General features: G+C 43.9%; 1 protein-coding gene across 1 annotated transcript in view; it reads right to left on the bottom strand.

The window, feature by feature from the left end:
• Positions 1-407: 407 nt before the first annotated feature.
• Positions 408-17,073, bottom strand: part of CMTM4 (CKLF like MARVEL transmembrane domain containing 4) — a 61,067-nt gene continuing 44,401 nt past the window's right edge. Inside the window, exons 3-4 of the mRNA XM_073605574.1 lie at positions 9,636-9,734; positions 408-2,446 (exon numbers count right to left, since the gene is read on the bottom strand). Of these exons, the coding sequence (XP_073461675.1) occupies positions 2,273-2,446; positions 9,636-9,734 (273 nt within the window). The 3' untranslated portion in view covers positions 408-2,272. The remainder of the gene's footprint in view (positions 2,447-9,635; positions 9,735-17,073) is intronic.

Consider the following 17,073-nt stretch of genomic DNA (forward strand, 5'->3'; position numbering starts at 1 on the left):
TTTGTGCACCAGTCCAAATCATTTAGTGGAGGGGGGATTATAGTGCGGGGTTGTTTTTCAGGGGTTGGGCTTGGCCTCTTAGTTCCAATGAAAGGGAACTCTTAAGGCATCAACATACCAAGACATTTTGGACAATTTCACGCTTCCAACTTTGTGGGAACAGTTTGGGGATGGCCCTTTCCTGTTCCAACATCACTGCGCACCAGTGCACAAAGCAAGGTCCATAAAGACATGGATGAGCAAGTTTAGGTTGGAGGAACTTGACTGGCCTGCACAGAGTCTTGACCTCAACCCAATAGAACACCTTTGGGATAAATTAGAGTGGAGACTGCGAGCCAGGCCTTCTCGTCCACATTAGTGCCTGACCTCACAAATACACCTCTGGAAGAATGGTCAAACATTCCCATAGACACACTCCTAAACCTTGTGGACAACCCAGAAGAGTTGAAGCTGTTATAGCTGCAAAGGGTGGGCCAACTCAATATTGAACCCTACGGACTAAAACTGGGATGCCATTAAAATTCATGTGCGTGTGAAGGCAGGGGTCCCAATACTTTTGGCAATATAGTGTATATCATTTTAATGGAAGACCACAGTTCTATTTAGCTTGAGCTTCAACTTATTCTAATTTACCTGCTGTAGTCAGAATATATTCATTATTTTTAATGCCAAATTCCCATTAACAAGATTAAAATATTTTTAAAAATAAAAGAACTGATTTGTATTGGTCCATTCTGATATATTCTACAGGTGTGTGATGCAATATGAATTTGATCACGACGTTACAAAAGCGACTATACACATTAATGTCAATACATTTCTTTTTACACAGATTTTCAAAAGGTAAATTATTACCTAAAAAAAAAAAAAAAAAAAAAAAAAACATTTCATGATACTTTTGTCTTAAAGTGGAGCTTTCATTATAAAATAACCACCCTATTGATTATTACAGTGGGGGGCCTAGGATCTATAAGAATCCTAGAAAACTAGCCAAAGATTAACCGCCATATTTGCAGACACCTCTAAATGCTTCCAATTTGACACTATTGTCAATGTTTAAAGTCTTATAAATCGTTTTCTTTAGAAAGTGTCCACAATGGGTAGTGAAGTCTCTACTATGTCAGCATGCTGTAGAAAATGACCCTTGTTCTCTATATGGAAGTAGTTCTCTCTGCTGAGTCAGATCCATAATGCTACAATCCACACAAAAAAATAAAAAATAAAAAACTCATGCTCCCTGCTGATTGGAGAGCTCTAGTTCTGACTCCATCGGGAGTGTGGGACCCCTGCAGAGAGACCACTGCTTCCACACAGACATCAAGGATCCTTTTCTGTAGCATGCTGGCAGGGGGCAGGCTTTTCTAACCATTGTGCTACTTTCTAAACAAAAAAAAATGAATTGTTTTGATGCGTGGAGAATGCATTTAACTGAATTAAACTGAAAGTACAGTTGAGGTTTTAAGCTGCGCATAAAATTGTACGTCACTCACTCTCGCTTTCATTTAGGCAGCAGAAAAACTGAACTGCCAGCCGGGTTGGAAATTCCAGCTGGTGTGCAGAGGATGAAGGCAGTTTAAACATAAAAGTAGGAATACAAATAATTACATGTAGCAGTTTAAAATATCTTTAGCAATCTTCAGCAAATATTTATACAGAATAAATGGAACTTTTTTCATCTGCTTGGAATACATTTTGAACCGTTCCAAAGTTTTCCAATCACGATTAGCCACTTTAGACTTATGAGCACGACGAGCTGTTCATTTCAGCAAAACTATTATCCAAATAGTACGAAAACTGATCTTTAAAAACTAACCACTGTTAAATTATTAATGCTTACATGAAAATCAGTAAAATGTCATCATTAAATAATGCATGGTTAAAACGTCCGAGGCGACAATTTTAAAAATGTGGATTAATTTTATAGACAATAAAAATAACTTCATTTTCCTCCTTCTCTGGTTTAATGAATGTGCCGTGCAGCCCTATATTAAACCAATACGACTGTCCCTTCATGAATCCTGTTTAGCAGACTGTCTGAGGCAAGGTATATCGACGACATACCGAGGAACTCCGCGGCTCTGCCACAAAGGTGGTCACCTACCTTCCCTTACAACATCAGGAATGTAAGACCTAGTCCAGGAATATGAACACATGTCAAAGTTGGGAAACTTTTCCCATGCCTGCTGCCTTCTTACAAAACTGGGCCAATCCCAGGCCTTTGGTGAGAAGTCACTTGGTATTCATCGTTAAAATTTCCACTGGCCTTGGCCGCTCAGGCATCCAGACGTTGAATCTCAGGGCGGCAGTCTACGTCACGGGATTCGCTGCGTGCCCTCATGTAGTCGCTGGACTGACGCACGTTCTGGGACCGGTTGCCGAATCTCCATTTTCGCAGCGCCAGGTAGGTGTTGACAGAGTAGGAGAGGGTGGCCAAAAAGCCAAAAACCTATAATAGACAGATAATCTTAAAATTACTTTAAACACAATGATTTAATAACATAATAAAAAAATATATCACTGTATTTGAAAAGAAATAGACAAGAGAGAAATATGGTGTGCCCCAACTCGGACACTTCTGGACAACTTGGCTTGTTAAAGAACAGCAAAAACTGCTGTGTTCAAGCTACTTAAGACTGCATAACATATTTTTTTTATTTTGCCAGCCAAAAAAAAAAAAAAAGATACTGCTTCAGGTTGGTCCACCGTTGCCCATAGTATGCCTGGGTGCAGATCCAGCTGGTCACTGAGATACAGGATTAATTGTCTGGCAAAACAGGATTAAACCCTTGTCTACCAAGGTATGGTTACAAGCATCCTGGTAGCCAAGGGATTAAAGTAAGCTCTTACTATTATATAAACTAAGGTATTACGGATATAACTGCCCCAATAAATTTATGAAAATACGAGTTGAATGGGTTGAGGCGAGGTAAATGACTCTATAGCTGGCTTGCTCTATGATGGCCACCACTGAGCTATTGACTTGAAGTAGACCAGATCCTTTATAGCTTGATAACACACACACACACACACACACACACACACACACACACACACACACACACACACACACACTCTTCTAATCCTCTTGTTCCTCCTTTTTCCATTCCCCCCAATCCCCCATCTCCATTCCTCTCTCCTCTAGTCCTCCTTTTCATCCTTATTCATTCTCTCCTTTTAAGTGTCTACACTGAGATGCACTGAATACCCTTTAGTTACTCTGAGGTATACCAGAGTATTGATATGCATTTGTTCTCATGTGTTCTACTCATTCTATTGCACCGATGCAGCGGTAGGGACAGCTGTGAACACCGATCTCCCTTTATAGCTTTTCAGCTGACAGCCGCTTTTCCTTCTCTCTCTCTCTCCCTCGGCTGTTGGCGGGTGTGGAGTGCCAGCTCCCTGAAATGAGTGTTTGCAGGTTGGGAGGTCTGCTGTGTTCTCTCTCCAATGTGTCTGCTGTTTTTGATATAGTCAATGTACCACTGCTGCAAGTTTGTCTCATTGTTAAACTTCATAAAGTTTTCTGATACAAAAAGAAAATAAAAAAACAAGCTCAAGGCTGCAGCTAAGAAGAGCTTGGTATTGATATTTTTTTAACCAACTCTTGGTTGTCATATAAAAGTCATCTGGGATCACTTTTACAGTACATTGAATAAGAGGGTGGAGATCGAAGCAATGAATGAACCCAGAAGTGAGGAAATCCTGGTCCAGAGATGTACCTGGCTGGGCAAGCAGCTAATCAAGCTGTGCTTGATTAAATGCAGTGGCAAACAGGGGAGACATTGGGGGGTCTAATAGACCTCTAATAAAAAGAATCTGTCATCTGCCCAATGCTATCACATAGGGGGCTTGTTATATCAATAAAGTAAAAAAAATGTAAATAATAAAAAAAAGGTGTAAAATAACTTAAATATAATTACAATTATAAAAAAAAAAAATGAAATGAAAAAAGACCCCTGTCACCATCCACACACACCTGAATGCTAATAAAAACATAGGGCTTGTTCATGTATGTAAACGATGATTGTGCCACACACATGAGGTTTTGCCATGAACGCTTTTGCCACAAATAATTCCAGAGGCATAATTCACAGTCAGCTCTAAATTGAAAACCTGTGAAAGTCAACTAAAGCGTTGCCTATGGACAATTTTAGATACCACAGTTGCTCATCATGTCGCGGACACACAAAAATGTTAAGGCTTGACATGTCGGGTGCCTATTTTCTCGACACAGCCCCATCTTTTATATTTTACCAAAGAAAGAAATGTATTCTATTGTGTTAGTGGGCACTAAAACTCATTTTAGTGTAATTTTGGCTGAAAATGTGCTTTTGATAAAGTTACACAATTATTGTGCAACATTAAAAAAAAAAAAACAACTGCAGCTATCATCATGTTATTCTCCAGGGCCTTTGCTTTCAGTAAATATATTATTGTTTGGGAGCTTAACATAATTTTTTAAAAAGTGGTTTAATTAGCAGATTGACCATAACCTCCAACAATACTCCTTTATTCATACAAATCCATAAAAACCAATACAGGTAATAAAAAACAGGAGAGAGGCCTCCAATGCGTATTACACTAAAAAGCTCTTAAATCGAAGTTTACTGGGAGTGGGTCCACCTAGTTATTTTATTCCTATTGTTTCCCATTTTTCGACTTTACCTACAGGTGAGCTAAAACTGTATTAACAGCCGTGGCGCTCATCTGTAAAAACAAAAAACAAAAAAAAGCACTAGGGGGCAGCAGAGACTCCTGTATCTGGCGTATTACAATGCAGCTGTTTAACAGGAAATCCACATGTGAGCGGCTGTTGCAAGTAGCTGGATACTTCCAGAGTCCAGTTAACTGGTTAGATGAAATGTCTACAAATAGAAATAATGGGGCGGCTATTAGTGACTTACTTCTGAAAATGCTAACAGACTATTATGCTGTTGCAACGGCTTTCATATGTTATGGCTCTCTGACCTGGAACAAGCAAGCAGCAAGTAAAGTCAGGCAGAGGGTGGAATCCCTCATCGGCATATCTGTTCAGGTTGTAGTGACACAAACAGGACTAGGCCACTCAATCAGCATAACAGCCAGGACACGAGCATTTTCAGAAGGCAAGGTCAGCAATGTCAGCTTCCATATTCTTCAGCAAGTTTTTTCTTTAACCACTGCAGCCCCAGAAGATTTTACCCCCTTCCTGACCAGAGTATTTTTTGCGATTCGGCACTGCGTCGCTTTAACTGACAATTATGGTCGTGCAACGTTGCGCCAAAACTTTTTTCCCACAAATAGAGCTTTCTTTTGGTGGTATTTGATCACCTCTGCCGTTTTTATTTTTTGCGCTATAAACAAAAAAAGAGCGACAATTTTGAAAAAAAAGCAATATTTTTTACTTTTTGCTATAATAAATATCCCCCCAAAAAATATATCTATATATATATATATATATATATATATATATATATATATATATATATATATATATATATATATATATATATATATAAAAAAACGAAATTTCTTTCTCAGTTTAGAAACCGATATGTATTCTTCTAGCAATTTTGGTTAAGAAAAAAAAAAAAAAAAATCGTAATAAGCGTATATTGATTGGGTTTGCACAAAAGTCGTCTACAAAATAGGGGATAGATTTATGGCACATTTATTTATTTATTTATTTATTATTAGTAATGGGGCAATCTGCGATTTTTATCATGACTGCTACATTAGGGCTGACACATTGGACACTTTTGACGCTATTTTGGGACCACTGTCATTTATACAGCGATCAGTGCCACAAAAATGCACTGATTACTGTGTAAATGACACTGGCAGGGAAGGGGTTAAACACTAGGGGGCGATCAAGAGTGTGTCCTAGGGAGGTGTTCTAACTGTGGGGGGGATGGGCTACCACTGACATGACAGCGATCACTGCTCCCGATGACAGGGAGCTGTTGATCTCTGTCATGTCACTAGGCAGAACGGGGAAATGCCTTGTTTACAAAAGCATCTCCCCGTTCTGCCTCTCCTCACCACAATCGCGGGCCGCCAGCGAACATCGAGTTCCCGGGACCCGCAGGCACGCTCCCGCGGCGTGTGGCGGGTGCGCGCCCGACAGGCAGCAAATTCAAAGCGACGTACAGGTACGCCCATTTGCCTGCCTGTGCCATTCTACCGACGTACATCTGTGTGTGGCAGTCAGCAAGCGGTTAAAGAAGTTGTAAAGGCAGAAGGTTTTTTTTATCTTAATGCATTCTTTGCATTAAGATAAAAAGCCTTCTGTGTGCAGCAGCCCCCTCAGCCCCCCCCCCCAATACTTACATGAGCCCATCTAGATCCAGCGATGTTGTAGGAGTGTCTCGGCTGCCTGGGTCTCCCCTCCTCATTGGCTGAGACAGCAGAATGGCGCCATTGGCTCCCACTGCTGTCAAAGTCAGTCAGTCAGCCAATGAGGAGAGAAAGGGGGCGGGGCAGGGCCGGGCTGAAACTCCGTGTCTGAATGGACACAGGGAGCTGTGGCTCAGCTCGGGTGCCCCTATAGCAAGCTGCTTGCTGTGGGGGCACTCAACAGGAAGGAGGGGTCAGGAGCACCGTAGAGGGACCCGAGAAGAGGAGGATTTGGGCTGCTCTGTGCAAATTCCCTGCACAGAGCAGGTAAGTATAAAAGGTTTGTTATTTTTACTTTAAAAAAAAAAAAACAGACTTTAATATAACTTTAAGACACTCCCCTTGTGACATTTACAACATTCTGCATACATACAAAATGCTGGACGCCTGGCTTGCTTGCTGATTGCCCGTGGCTTCAATGGTTTGCTAGTAGGCATATCTTGAAAACAAGACTGGACAAACAGAACTTCAAATCCTTCATTGGGTAAGAAAAAAAAAAAAAAAAACACTATACACACATTTTTTCAGCATTGCAAGTAGATTGCTCCAAAGCTTTAAAATGATTGTAAACCTCAGACATGGAATATAAACAAAGCTTATCCCTCTATAGTGTCTACTTGTCTCAATTAAGAGCACTAAGTGTCATTTCTGTCTGTTGCTTCCTTACTCTGCTATCAGCATGAGTCACTTCAGCGTAACTTCAGGTCTCTGCCCCCTTTTTTCTGACAGCTCAGACAAGCTTTATAAATTCTGGATTTTAAACGGATGTAGAGAAGACTGCAGATAAACAAGTACAACTTATGTAGGAGGATGTGTTTTATCTCTGTGCGTCACCTAAAGGCCAGTCACTTCTCTGGGTATATAAGAGACCCTGTCACTAGACCATTTAATATAGAGTGGTTGTTAACCCACTTTCATATATTCACATAATCCGTTATGTCTCTTAATTCAGTGCCCCTGTCTGTGTTATATTAAAAAATTTCTCCTTTACCGTATTTCAAAGTGGCTTCCGGCCCCCACTTAACCGGCTGTGTCTCCTCCCTGCCTGTCTGACAGAGGCAGCTGGAGGGGCAGAGATTACTCCACTGATGTCAGCGGGACACGAGGAAGAGAGGAGAGAGGAGAGACGAGACATGGCCGGTCACGTGAACGCCGGGAGCCGCCGTGAGATATGGTAAAGGAGGTATTTTTTTAATAAACACAGAGACAGGGGGGCACTGTATTAGGAGACAGAACGGATAGTATATAGATATATTGGTTATTCCTGCAGCAGGAGGGGGATGGGGCGGCACTGTCACTAGGTGACATGCAGAGAGGGGAGGGGGATGGAGGAGACAGACACAGAAGAGCAGGCTGCAGATGACAGAGGCACGCACTCTGACCACGGTGTCAGGGCTCAGCAGCCATGATTACCGTGGTCAGTTTACAGAGAGGAGGGGGGAAACTAGCAGGATCAGCCAGGTTTTTCAGGTGTTACAGAGGTCCAAATTACACAGCACAAGCACTGTGCTGTATAACATGCTTTAAAGAGGCAGGATACATATTTTTTTATTTTTTGGGGTTAACAAACACTTTAACAGCAATCTTCCCATAATATATGTGCATTTAAAATTTTACGCATGCTTTTTACTTGTAAAAGTCACCCCTGTGTAGAATTTGAACGCCCCGAAACTGCTGCTGAGCACTGCCATCTTGGATTTGAGGTCATATGCACCAGCAGACACAAAGCTGTCACTTCAGTGACCACTCTATTTGCAGCCTCTGTCTTTTTCCCCTAAAAAAAAATCAGGTCTTGGGGAACCTCCGATTAGGCCAATCTATCAGAGGTCCATTGGAAAAATGTCCCTTACATTGCTGATCAGTGGGAAGAATGGCACTCTTACAGACCGCTAAAAAGATATGGTGTCTTGCTGCTTGCTCTGCTAAGTGGTGTGGGCCCCAGATCCATACAGGCACCATCAAATTGGAGGTCCGTGATTGAGAACGGCTTCTCTATAGTATTCCTCATCACTCCTTTCTTGACTGCTACATAAAAAGATATGTAGATGACCAAATAATTCAATACATTCACGGCATCACATCTACAAAACTACCTAAAGATCCGCTGATTTGTCTGTTCACTTACGCCTCCCTTATAGTTTCTAACACCCCGACCGACAGGAAACCAATACCCCTGACCCCATGGATACATCTATGCCTCTTAACAGCCAGGAGGGCCCTCCTGCGGGCCTGGACCTCTACACACAGCCCATCACTATCCATGTTAAAGAAAGATCTGAAATCACTCCTGTACCTGGAAAAGCTAGATGCTATGCTACAAAACCTTGGAACCACCAAGCGTTTCTTCACCCGATGGAAGGTCTTCATAGAATACTCTTTCACATTGCCGGTGTCTTGCCGAATAAGTTCCTTCGGCGGATAAGTTCCCCCCTGTACTGCGCAGGCGCAGCACCTGCGCAGTACGAACTACTAACAGCCGCCGGAGATAGCCGAAGCTCAAGATTGACAATCAGCTGTACACGGCGCCTGCGCTCTGGGTCCAGGTTCCTTCCCTACCATCCAAGTGGACCTAGAGGGGGAATCTAAAAGAGCCGAGCAAAGCGAGGCCGTGCCCGAAGCGTGGCGAGCGAAGCGAACCCACTCACCCTAGTGGAGAAATGCCTACATCCACCGTCTAAGGGGCTACCTACCACCCCCTATTCTCTCTTTCTGAAACCCTGGAACTGTCTCTACTAGTTATGAGTTTGTATAAGAGTATACTCCTATGTTTAGCACTAAGGTGCAGCGATTCTAGATAAAGTCACCCCTACCCCCTTAAGTTTGTACTTTATTCTAATTGGTCTGCCTATATGTCAGCCTTTTATGTTATTGTTTTCTTTTCTAAACATTGATGTATTGTTTAAACCTGAAATGAAAGGTGGAGGAGCTAGGCCAGCACAAACAGTAACTGAAAACTCCTAAAAAGAGATGTTCAGGAGGTGATAGGAACGGAGGCTGTGCTGTGTCCGGAGTGGTCAAGTTCCCTGGGAAGCACACACACGTAAAAAAAGGCTGCAGCTCACCCATGTCTACCTGAAAAAGAAATCCTGTTTTCGGGTGAGATGTATAATAATAGTATTTTAATACAGCTATTAATACCACACAAAGAATACAAAAAGACGGGAAGGGGGCAGTCTGGACCAGGAGACCAGGCAGCAGAATCTGGCTTAAAGCGCACATTCACTTCTCGCTGGAAAGACTTCAGAAAGCCGTTCTCTTACCGCTGCAGAAATTTCCGCCCCAGACTTGTGGTTCAGCGAGGCCAAAATTACAGAGGCGATGAAGAAAAAGAGAGCGCTGAGTCCGGTGTTTACCAGATCCTGAAAGACATAAACACACAACAGACAATGAAAATGACGGTCCGGCACATTCTTCAGCCCTACAATTCAAAGCTCTGCAGCCAAGCCGTGGGCTCACGTGGCAGCTCAGGAGAAGGACTCTGAAAAACACAACAGCCCACCATTGCTGGCCTTTTCAAAAGAATATTTTCTTAGCTGTTAACCTCTTTGGCTTTAATACTTTAACCCCTTCAATACCGGGCACTTTTACCCCCTTCCTGGCCAAAGCCAAACACTTTAAATGACAATTGCGTAGTCATACAACACTGTACCCATAAGACATTTTTATCATTTTTTGAGACAGGTAGAGATTTCTTTTGGTGGTATTTAATCACCACAGTTTTTTTTTTTTTTTTTTTTTTTTTTTTTAGCAAAAAATAAAACAACCTGAAAATTTTGAAAAAAAACAAAACAAACGTTTTTCTTAGTTTCTGTTATAAACTTTTGCAAATAAGTATTTTTTAGGCTGCTCTGATAGGCAGTACTGATGAGGCTGCACTGATGAGCACTGATGAGGCTGCACTGATGGGCACTGATGAGGCTGCTCTGATGGGCAGTACTGATGAGGCTGCACTGATGGGCAGTACTGATGAGGCTGCACTGATGAGCACTGATGAGGCTGCACTGATGGGCAGTACTGATGAGGCTGCACTGATGGGCAGTACTGATGAGGCTGCACTGATGGGCAGTACTGATGAGGCTGCACTGATGGGCAGTACTGATGAGGCTGCACTGATGGGCAGTACTGATGAGGCTGCACTGATGGGCAGTACTGATGAGGCTGCACTGATGGGCAGTACTGATGAGGCTGCACTGATGGGCAGTACTGATGAGGCTGCACTGATGGGCAGTACTGATGAGGCTGCACTGATGGGCAGTACTGATGAGGCTGCACTGATGGGCAGTACTGATGAGGCTGCACTGATGGGCAGTACTGATGAGGCTGCACTGATGGGCAGTACTGATGAGGCTGCACTGATGGGCAGTACTGATGAGGCTGCACTGATGGGCAGTACTGATGAGGCTGCACTGATGGGCAGTACTGATGAGGCTGCACTGATGAGCAGTACTGATGAGGCTGCACTGATGAGCAGTACTGATGAGGCTGCACTGATGAGCAGTACTGATGAGGCTGCACTGATGAGCAGTACTGATGAGGCTGCACTGATGAGCAGTACTGATGAGGCTGCACTGATGAGCAGTACTGATGAGGCTGCACTGATGGGCAGTACTAATTGGCACTGATGGGCAGCACTGATAGGCTGCATAGTTGATCAGTGCCCTGATTATTAGTGTATAAGTACTGATAGTCTTGGCGGTAATTGGCTGTTCTTTCCTCACACAGACACAGTGTGGGAGGAGAGGACTGCCGATGACCGGCAAGTCTATTTACATGTGAACAGCTGTGATTGGACACAGCTGATCACATGGTAAAGGGCTGCTGTGATTGCTCCTTTACCGTGATCTGCGAGGACACATCAGTCACAAAGAACCGGATGTACGCCCCAGGCGGCACATGGGGGGGGGGTCCTGGGAGGATGACCATGGACACCATCCCAAAACTGGAAGCCTGCACTGTAGCCATCTTTTGGCAATAACGCTGGTGGGAAAAAGTTAAAGTGGTTGTAAACCTCAGACATGAAATATGAACAAAGCAAATCCCTCTATAGTGTGTACTTGTCTCAATCCAGAGCACCAAGTGTCATTTCTGTCTGCTGCCTCATTCCTCTGCTATCTACATTAGTCACTTCTGACAAAGTTTTCCTGACACCAAGAGAAACAAGGTGACAGGGGAGGGATCTACAGCACACAGCCTGTAATAGACAACCTCAGCTCTGTTCCTGTAATAAAATCTGGACTTTGAACAGATGTAGAGAAGAGAAGACTGCCGATAAACAGGTACAACATACGTAGGAGTATTTGTTTAATCTCTGAGTATCACTGGGGCCAGTCACTTCACTGAGTATATGTAAGGGTTTACAGCCACTTTTTAAGCAACAAATACGGAACAAATACGCAGATAAGGAGTTCTGACTTCACTTGCTACATGCTTAAACAGAGTCAGTGACTCTAAAAGCATCAAAGTCAAAGATTGCCAGGCAGCTAGTATTTTAGGAAGGGGGTAAGAATTTGCAGCCTCTGTATATATTTCCATGCAGCTCCACTATGGAAACACAAGAGCTCAAAAAACAATATAGAATAAGTAATCACAGTCACTAAAATCATACATAGGCTTTAACATGAAATATTATTTGAAAAGTAATTTTCATCTATTTGAAATCTACAAAGTTCATATAAAAAATATCAAAGTTCAATATAAAAACTGGTGATCCAGCACTGAGATTCAAACAAAAGGAAGGTAGAGGGTGTTCACAGGCGGCGCCCCGGCTGTGCCGTCATTCGCTACAGCACAAGCCGATCAGTGGGTCGCAGCCAATGATTTATGCTGATCTGCTGAGCGAATGACAGATAACAGCCCTGTGTTGGTGAACAACACAGGGCTCTCTACGGAGAGCATGGCTGGTTTTGTTCACCCTGCAAAGCAGAGAGCAAAAACAGTAACATCCCTTAGTAACCCTTTGCTTGCTCCTATAGGTTAACTCCTTCCCAGCCAGTGTCATTAGTACAGTAACAGTGTATAGTATTAGCACTGATCACTGTATTCGGGTCACTGGTGATGTCAGTGTCAATTAGTCAGATCCCACCCAGTGTCAGTTAGTGTCGGATAGCCCACCAACTTTAGGTCGCTGATCACCGCCATTACTAGTATACTATAAAAATAAAATACAAATTCCAGTATATATGCACACACCATCATTTGTAGACGATATAAAAGTTTCATGCTAAAAAGAAAAAAAAAATTAATATATGCATTTGAGATTTTTTTTGGTTGTTTTTTTTATCAAAGACATGCAGCAAAATACATTTTTGCCTAAATTTATAAAGAAATTTATTTTTTAATTTTTTTATTGGATATGTTTTATAGTTTTTTTTTTTGTTTTTTTCATTTTCAGTCTTGTTTCGTCTATATAATAAAAAACAAAAACCCACTGGTGATCAAATACCACTAAAAGAAAGCTCCATTTGTGTGAAAAAAAAACTGATATAAATGTTGTTTGTGTACAGTGTTGCATGACCGTGCAATTACCAGTTAAAATAGTGCAGTGCTAAATAGCAGTGAGGATGTGGTGGGACTGTGCCGGAATAGCTGCCCAACACCGGCCTAGCGCACCTGGTGTAAATGGATCCTAAGCCCTGGTTCATATCGATTCTACTTTGGAATTGTGCTACTTTACCCGAAGTAGCACGATTTCAGGTGCTACTTGAAAGACATCTGTGCGGCTTCATGCACAAATGTCTATTGAAGTCGCATGCAAAATCGGCAAAAGTAGTAATACTTTTGCAAATCAGTGCGGTGCCGCAAAGTTGGCGTCACACCAATTGAATCGGTGCAATTGCCGGCAATAGGCTGCGACTTGCCTGTCAAATCGCATGACAAATCGAATCGCTCCAATGTGAAGGAGGGCTAAATGTCATCCAGTTAGGGTTTACATCTTACATCAAGAGGCGGCTATTTATTTACCAGTGTGGTCAAATATTCCCCCAACCCCTGTCCACGGAAGAAATGCAGTCATCCCCTATAGGCTTAATTACACGTTACAATATTCTAAGCCGGGTTAGGACACAATGATACATTCTCTGTATATGAGAGGTGATCCTAGTACACAGCCGGGTTTTGGGCTTACCAGAAGATTGAGACCACAATTAAAGAGGTAAAAAGCCCAACTCTAAAGCCCAACTCTAGCTAAAACCTTTTTTTTTATATATATTTCAACATGGAGAGGGGGAAGAACTGTCATCAGATTTTTATTGCTATGTGCCCTATCGAGCCCACCCCTTGTCCTGGCCCTGGTCACAGGAACAGCAAATGTGAGGAAGTCTTTGGAAACAGTTGCTGGATTTGGACTTAAAGTGTATGTATACTCAAAAGGTTTTTTTATCCCCCCCCATTTTGAATAGAGTAAGGAAGGGAAGGGTTGAAACCTGTCTATGTAGTTTTTGTTGTCTGTGCCCCATTGGGGAGATTTCCCTTAATTTCCTGTTGTGTTAAAGGGGTTGTAAACCCTCAAGGATTTTCACCTTAAAGCATTCTTTAAAGCGGGTAAGTAGTGGAGCAAAGTTTGCCTCGTACAGATTGGAGGGGTTGGAGGTGATATCAACACCCAGAAAGCAGATTGAGTCGGTCGTCCAGTGAAAGGAGAAAGCCGAGCAGAGAGATTTGATAATGTCCCTGTCCCCAGTGAGGTTAAGAACGAACGATTTAGAGAAGTTCATTTGGAAAAGGGAGAGAGCCCTATAATCCTGCAGAGACTGGAGCAGTTTCAGAAGGGAAGTGGTTCTGTTAGTAAAAAGATCAAGTCATCCGCAAAAGCGGCCACCGTATGCATCCCCAAAGCTTTTGGAAATCCGGCAATGCCAGAGTCTGCTCGAACCGTACAAAGGAATGGTTCTAGGGTGAGTATAAATATCAAAGGGGAAAGGGGACAGCCCTGTCGTGTGCCACTGCATATGCCAAAAAAGTTGGATCTCGTCTCGTTGACCTTGACCATAGGGTTAGAGTAGAGGGACATTATCCAGCTCAATATGGAGGACCGGAGACCAATATGTTCCAAGGTGGCTTGTACGAAGGTCCAGTTTACCTGGTCAAAAGCTTTCTCTGCGTCCGTAGACAGCAAGAGAAGAGGTTGATTAGAAGATCTGGCTGCATGGATCAAGTTCACCACCCGAACGGTGTTAACGCGTGGTACACGTAAGGGCACGAAGCCCGCTTGATCTCTGTGAACGAGACTCTGGATATGTGGGAGCAACCTATTGACCCAAATTTTTGCAAATAGTTTCAAATCCGTATTCAGGCGTGCATTCGGACGGTAGTTCTCGCACCGAGATTGAGTTTAAGGCAGAGACCAGTGGACGAGATGGGGTCTCAAAGAAGGCTTTGTAGTAGGTTGGGTTGAGGCCATCGGGGCCAGGGGCCTTCTTCGGCTTCGAGTTGGCCAGGGCCATCCCCATCTCCTCAACCGTGATAGGTTCCTCTAATTCCTCTCGGACTGCAAGAGATAGAGATGGCATGCCCGAGGATGAGAGATAGGACTGAGGGGTGCCACCGCTACCAGAAGGGGACACCAATGAAGAAGAGCGGTCTAGGTTGTAGAGGCCCTCATAAAAAGGATCGAAACTCTGCCACCATATCAGAGGAAGCTTCTGCCCTGAGGAGCCCATGATATGGGGGATGTAAGTTTTTGTGCGTGGACCCCTCAGTGCCCGTGCCAACAATGTACCCGGCTTGTTAGAGAATTCATACATCGCACGGTGAGCCCATGCCAGTTTTTGCTTTGTTTTGTGAAATAAGAGCATAAGGAGCTCCTCACGGACCCCAAAGAAGATCTTGATACGTGGTACGAGCAAGGCTGGTCTTATTGGAACACTCCAGACTACACAATTGGGCAAAAAGGGCAACAAATTCCTTCCCTCTTAAGACGGGCTCCTATTCTAATCAATGTACCCCGGACCACTGTCTTGTTAGCCTCCCAGACTACCAAGGATTCGCGACCGATGCTATATTGATGGCAAAGTAATCTCGCAAAGTGGTCAGGAGCTCGGAACAGATCTCCTTCGATTGGAGCAAGGATTTATTCAACCTCCAGGATGACGGGGTCTGGGTCACAGGACCCAGTGGAAGAGTCAGATGAACCAGGGCATGGTCTGAAAGAGACATAACGTCAATGCCAGTAGACACTACTCTGGATAGATCCTTATGCGGGATCAAAAGATAGTCCAGCTGCGAATAAGTTTGGTGGACCGAAGAAGAGAGAAGAAAAAGTAGTCACGGTCTTGAGGATGCAACAACCTCCAGGTGTCAACTAGACGCATAGTATGTAGGTCTGCCTTCAGGCACTTGAGGCGAGATGGAAGGAGCCGGGCGAAACATCCAGTAGTGGATCCATGGCAAAATTTAGGTCACCCCCAAAAATGAGGAGCCCCTCTGCAAACTCCAAGATTTCAGGGAGAAGCTTCCACAAAAATTGCGGAGGATCCACATTTGGAAAGTAGATGTTGGCAAACGTGACCTGCTTGTCAAACACCCTCCCCTTCAGGAGAAGGAAGCAACCCCTGTCATCTGTCTGCTGCACCTCAAAGATCAAGGGAACCGAATTGACCAACAGTATGCTAACCCCCTTGGACTTGGAGATAGGAGAGACACTGTGGTATACCATGGGAAGGCCCCATTAGTTTAGGGATTTGACGACCGCAAAAGTGCGTTTCTGTAGAAAAGCGCCTTGTGTCTTACCCTTCCGCAGTCGAGCTAAAAGCTGAGGAGCGTTTTTCCGGTGTGTTTAGGCCTCGCGAGGGAGGTGACCTTGAGGAGACCCATGGCAAAGCCTGGCCAGAACGTGGGCACTATGGAGTGTGGAGAAAAACCCCAGCCGGGGAGTCCCCCCTAGGCGAGAGGCAGAGAGTGGAACTAGAGGAACAGGTAAGAGAAGAGTGGAAGGAGGAGAAACGGGGAGGAAAGAGGTGAGGGATGATCTGTCTTAGAGTGGATTAACTAGGGACCTCAACTTAGCACAGAAAGTGCCCAAGTAGGAGTCCACCCTATTTAGGGATGGTAGGAGCAGTGGCAGTAGCCCCGAGCGGGCAGTAGAGGTGTAGATGAAACCAACACATTTGGAGATGCACAGGATGAGAACAACGAGAAACATAGCGTAGTGGGCAAGCTAACAATTAAAACAATAAATTAAACTGAGAACAACAAACAGCAGCATTATTAATAAAGGACCAGTAACGTAGACCATGCTGTGTTGGTGCACCAGAGGGACGGCTCCCAAGACGATACAATAGGCAGGCAGGCGACATGTAGGAGAGGTAGATGTGTGCACCGCCCTAGTACCGAGCCCCAGAGCACCAAGACAGAGGGCCCAAAAGGTGAACACTTCTAAATCATGTAAAAAAATACAACCAATAAGACCATCATCTATACACAGAAAACACAGTCACTGGACAGGCCCCTTCCCCCATGCAAACAGAATGAGGACATAAACTGAAAAGGGCCAGTAGGAGGGAGGGGTTGGAGGACGGTGGGCAGGCGGGATGCATGTCCCCTCTAGGCATTGCCACGAGGGGCTAGCAGACCAACAGCCAAATCTGGTTTAGGTGAGGTAGAGATATCAGGTCACGTGGCCTGTCCATAGACCTCCGCCACTAGTGAGTCTCCCCGCCCGCCTCCCCGAAAGGATGGCAGACAGGGGAGAGCCAGCCAACA

Source organism: Aquarana catesbeiana, linkage group LG11, assembly GCF_042186555.1.
Source record: "Aquarana catesbeiana isolate 2022-GZ linkage group LG11, ASM4218655v1, whole genome shotgun sequence".
Taxonomy (NCBI): Eukaryota; Metazoa; Chordata; class Amphibia; order Anura; family Ranidae; genus Aquarana; species Aquarana catesbeiana.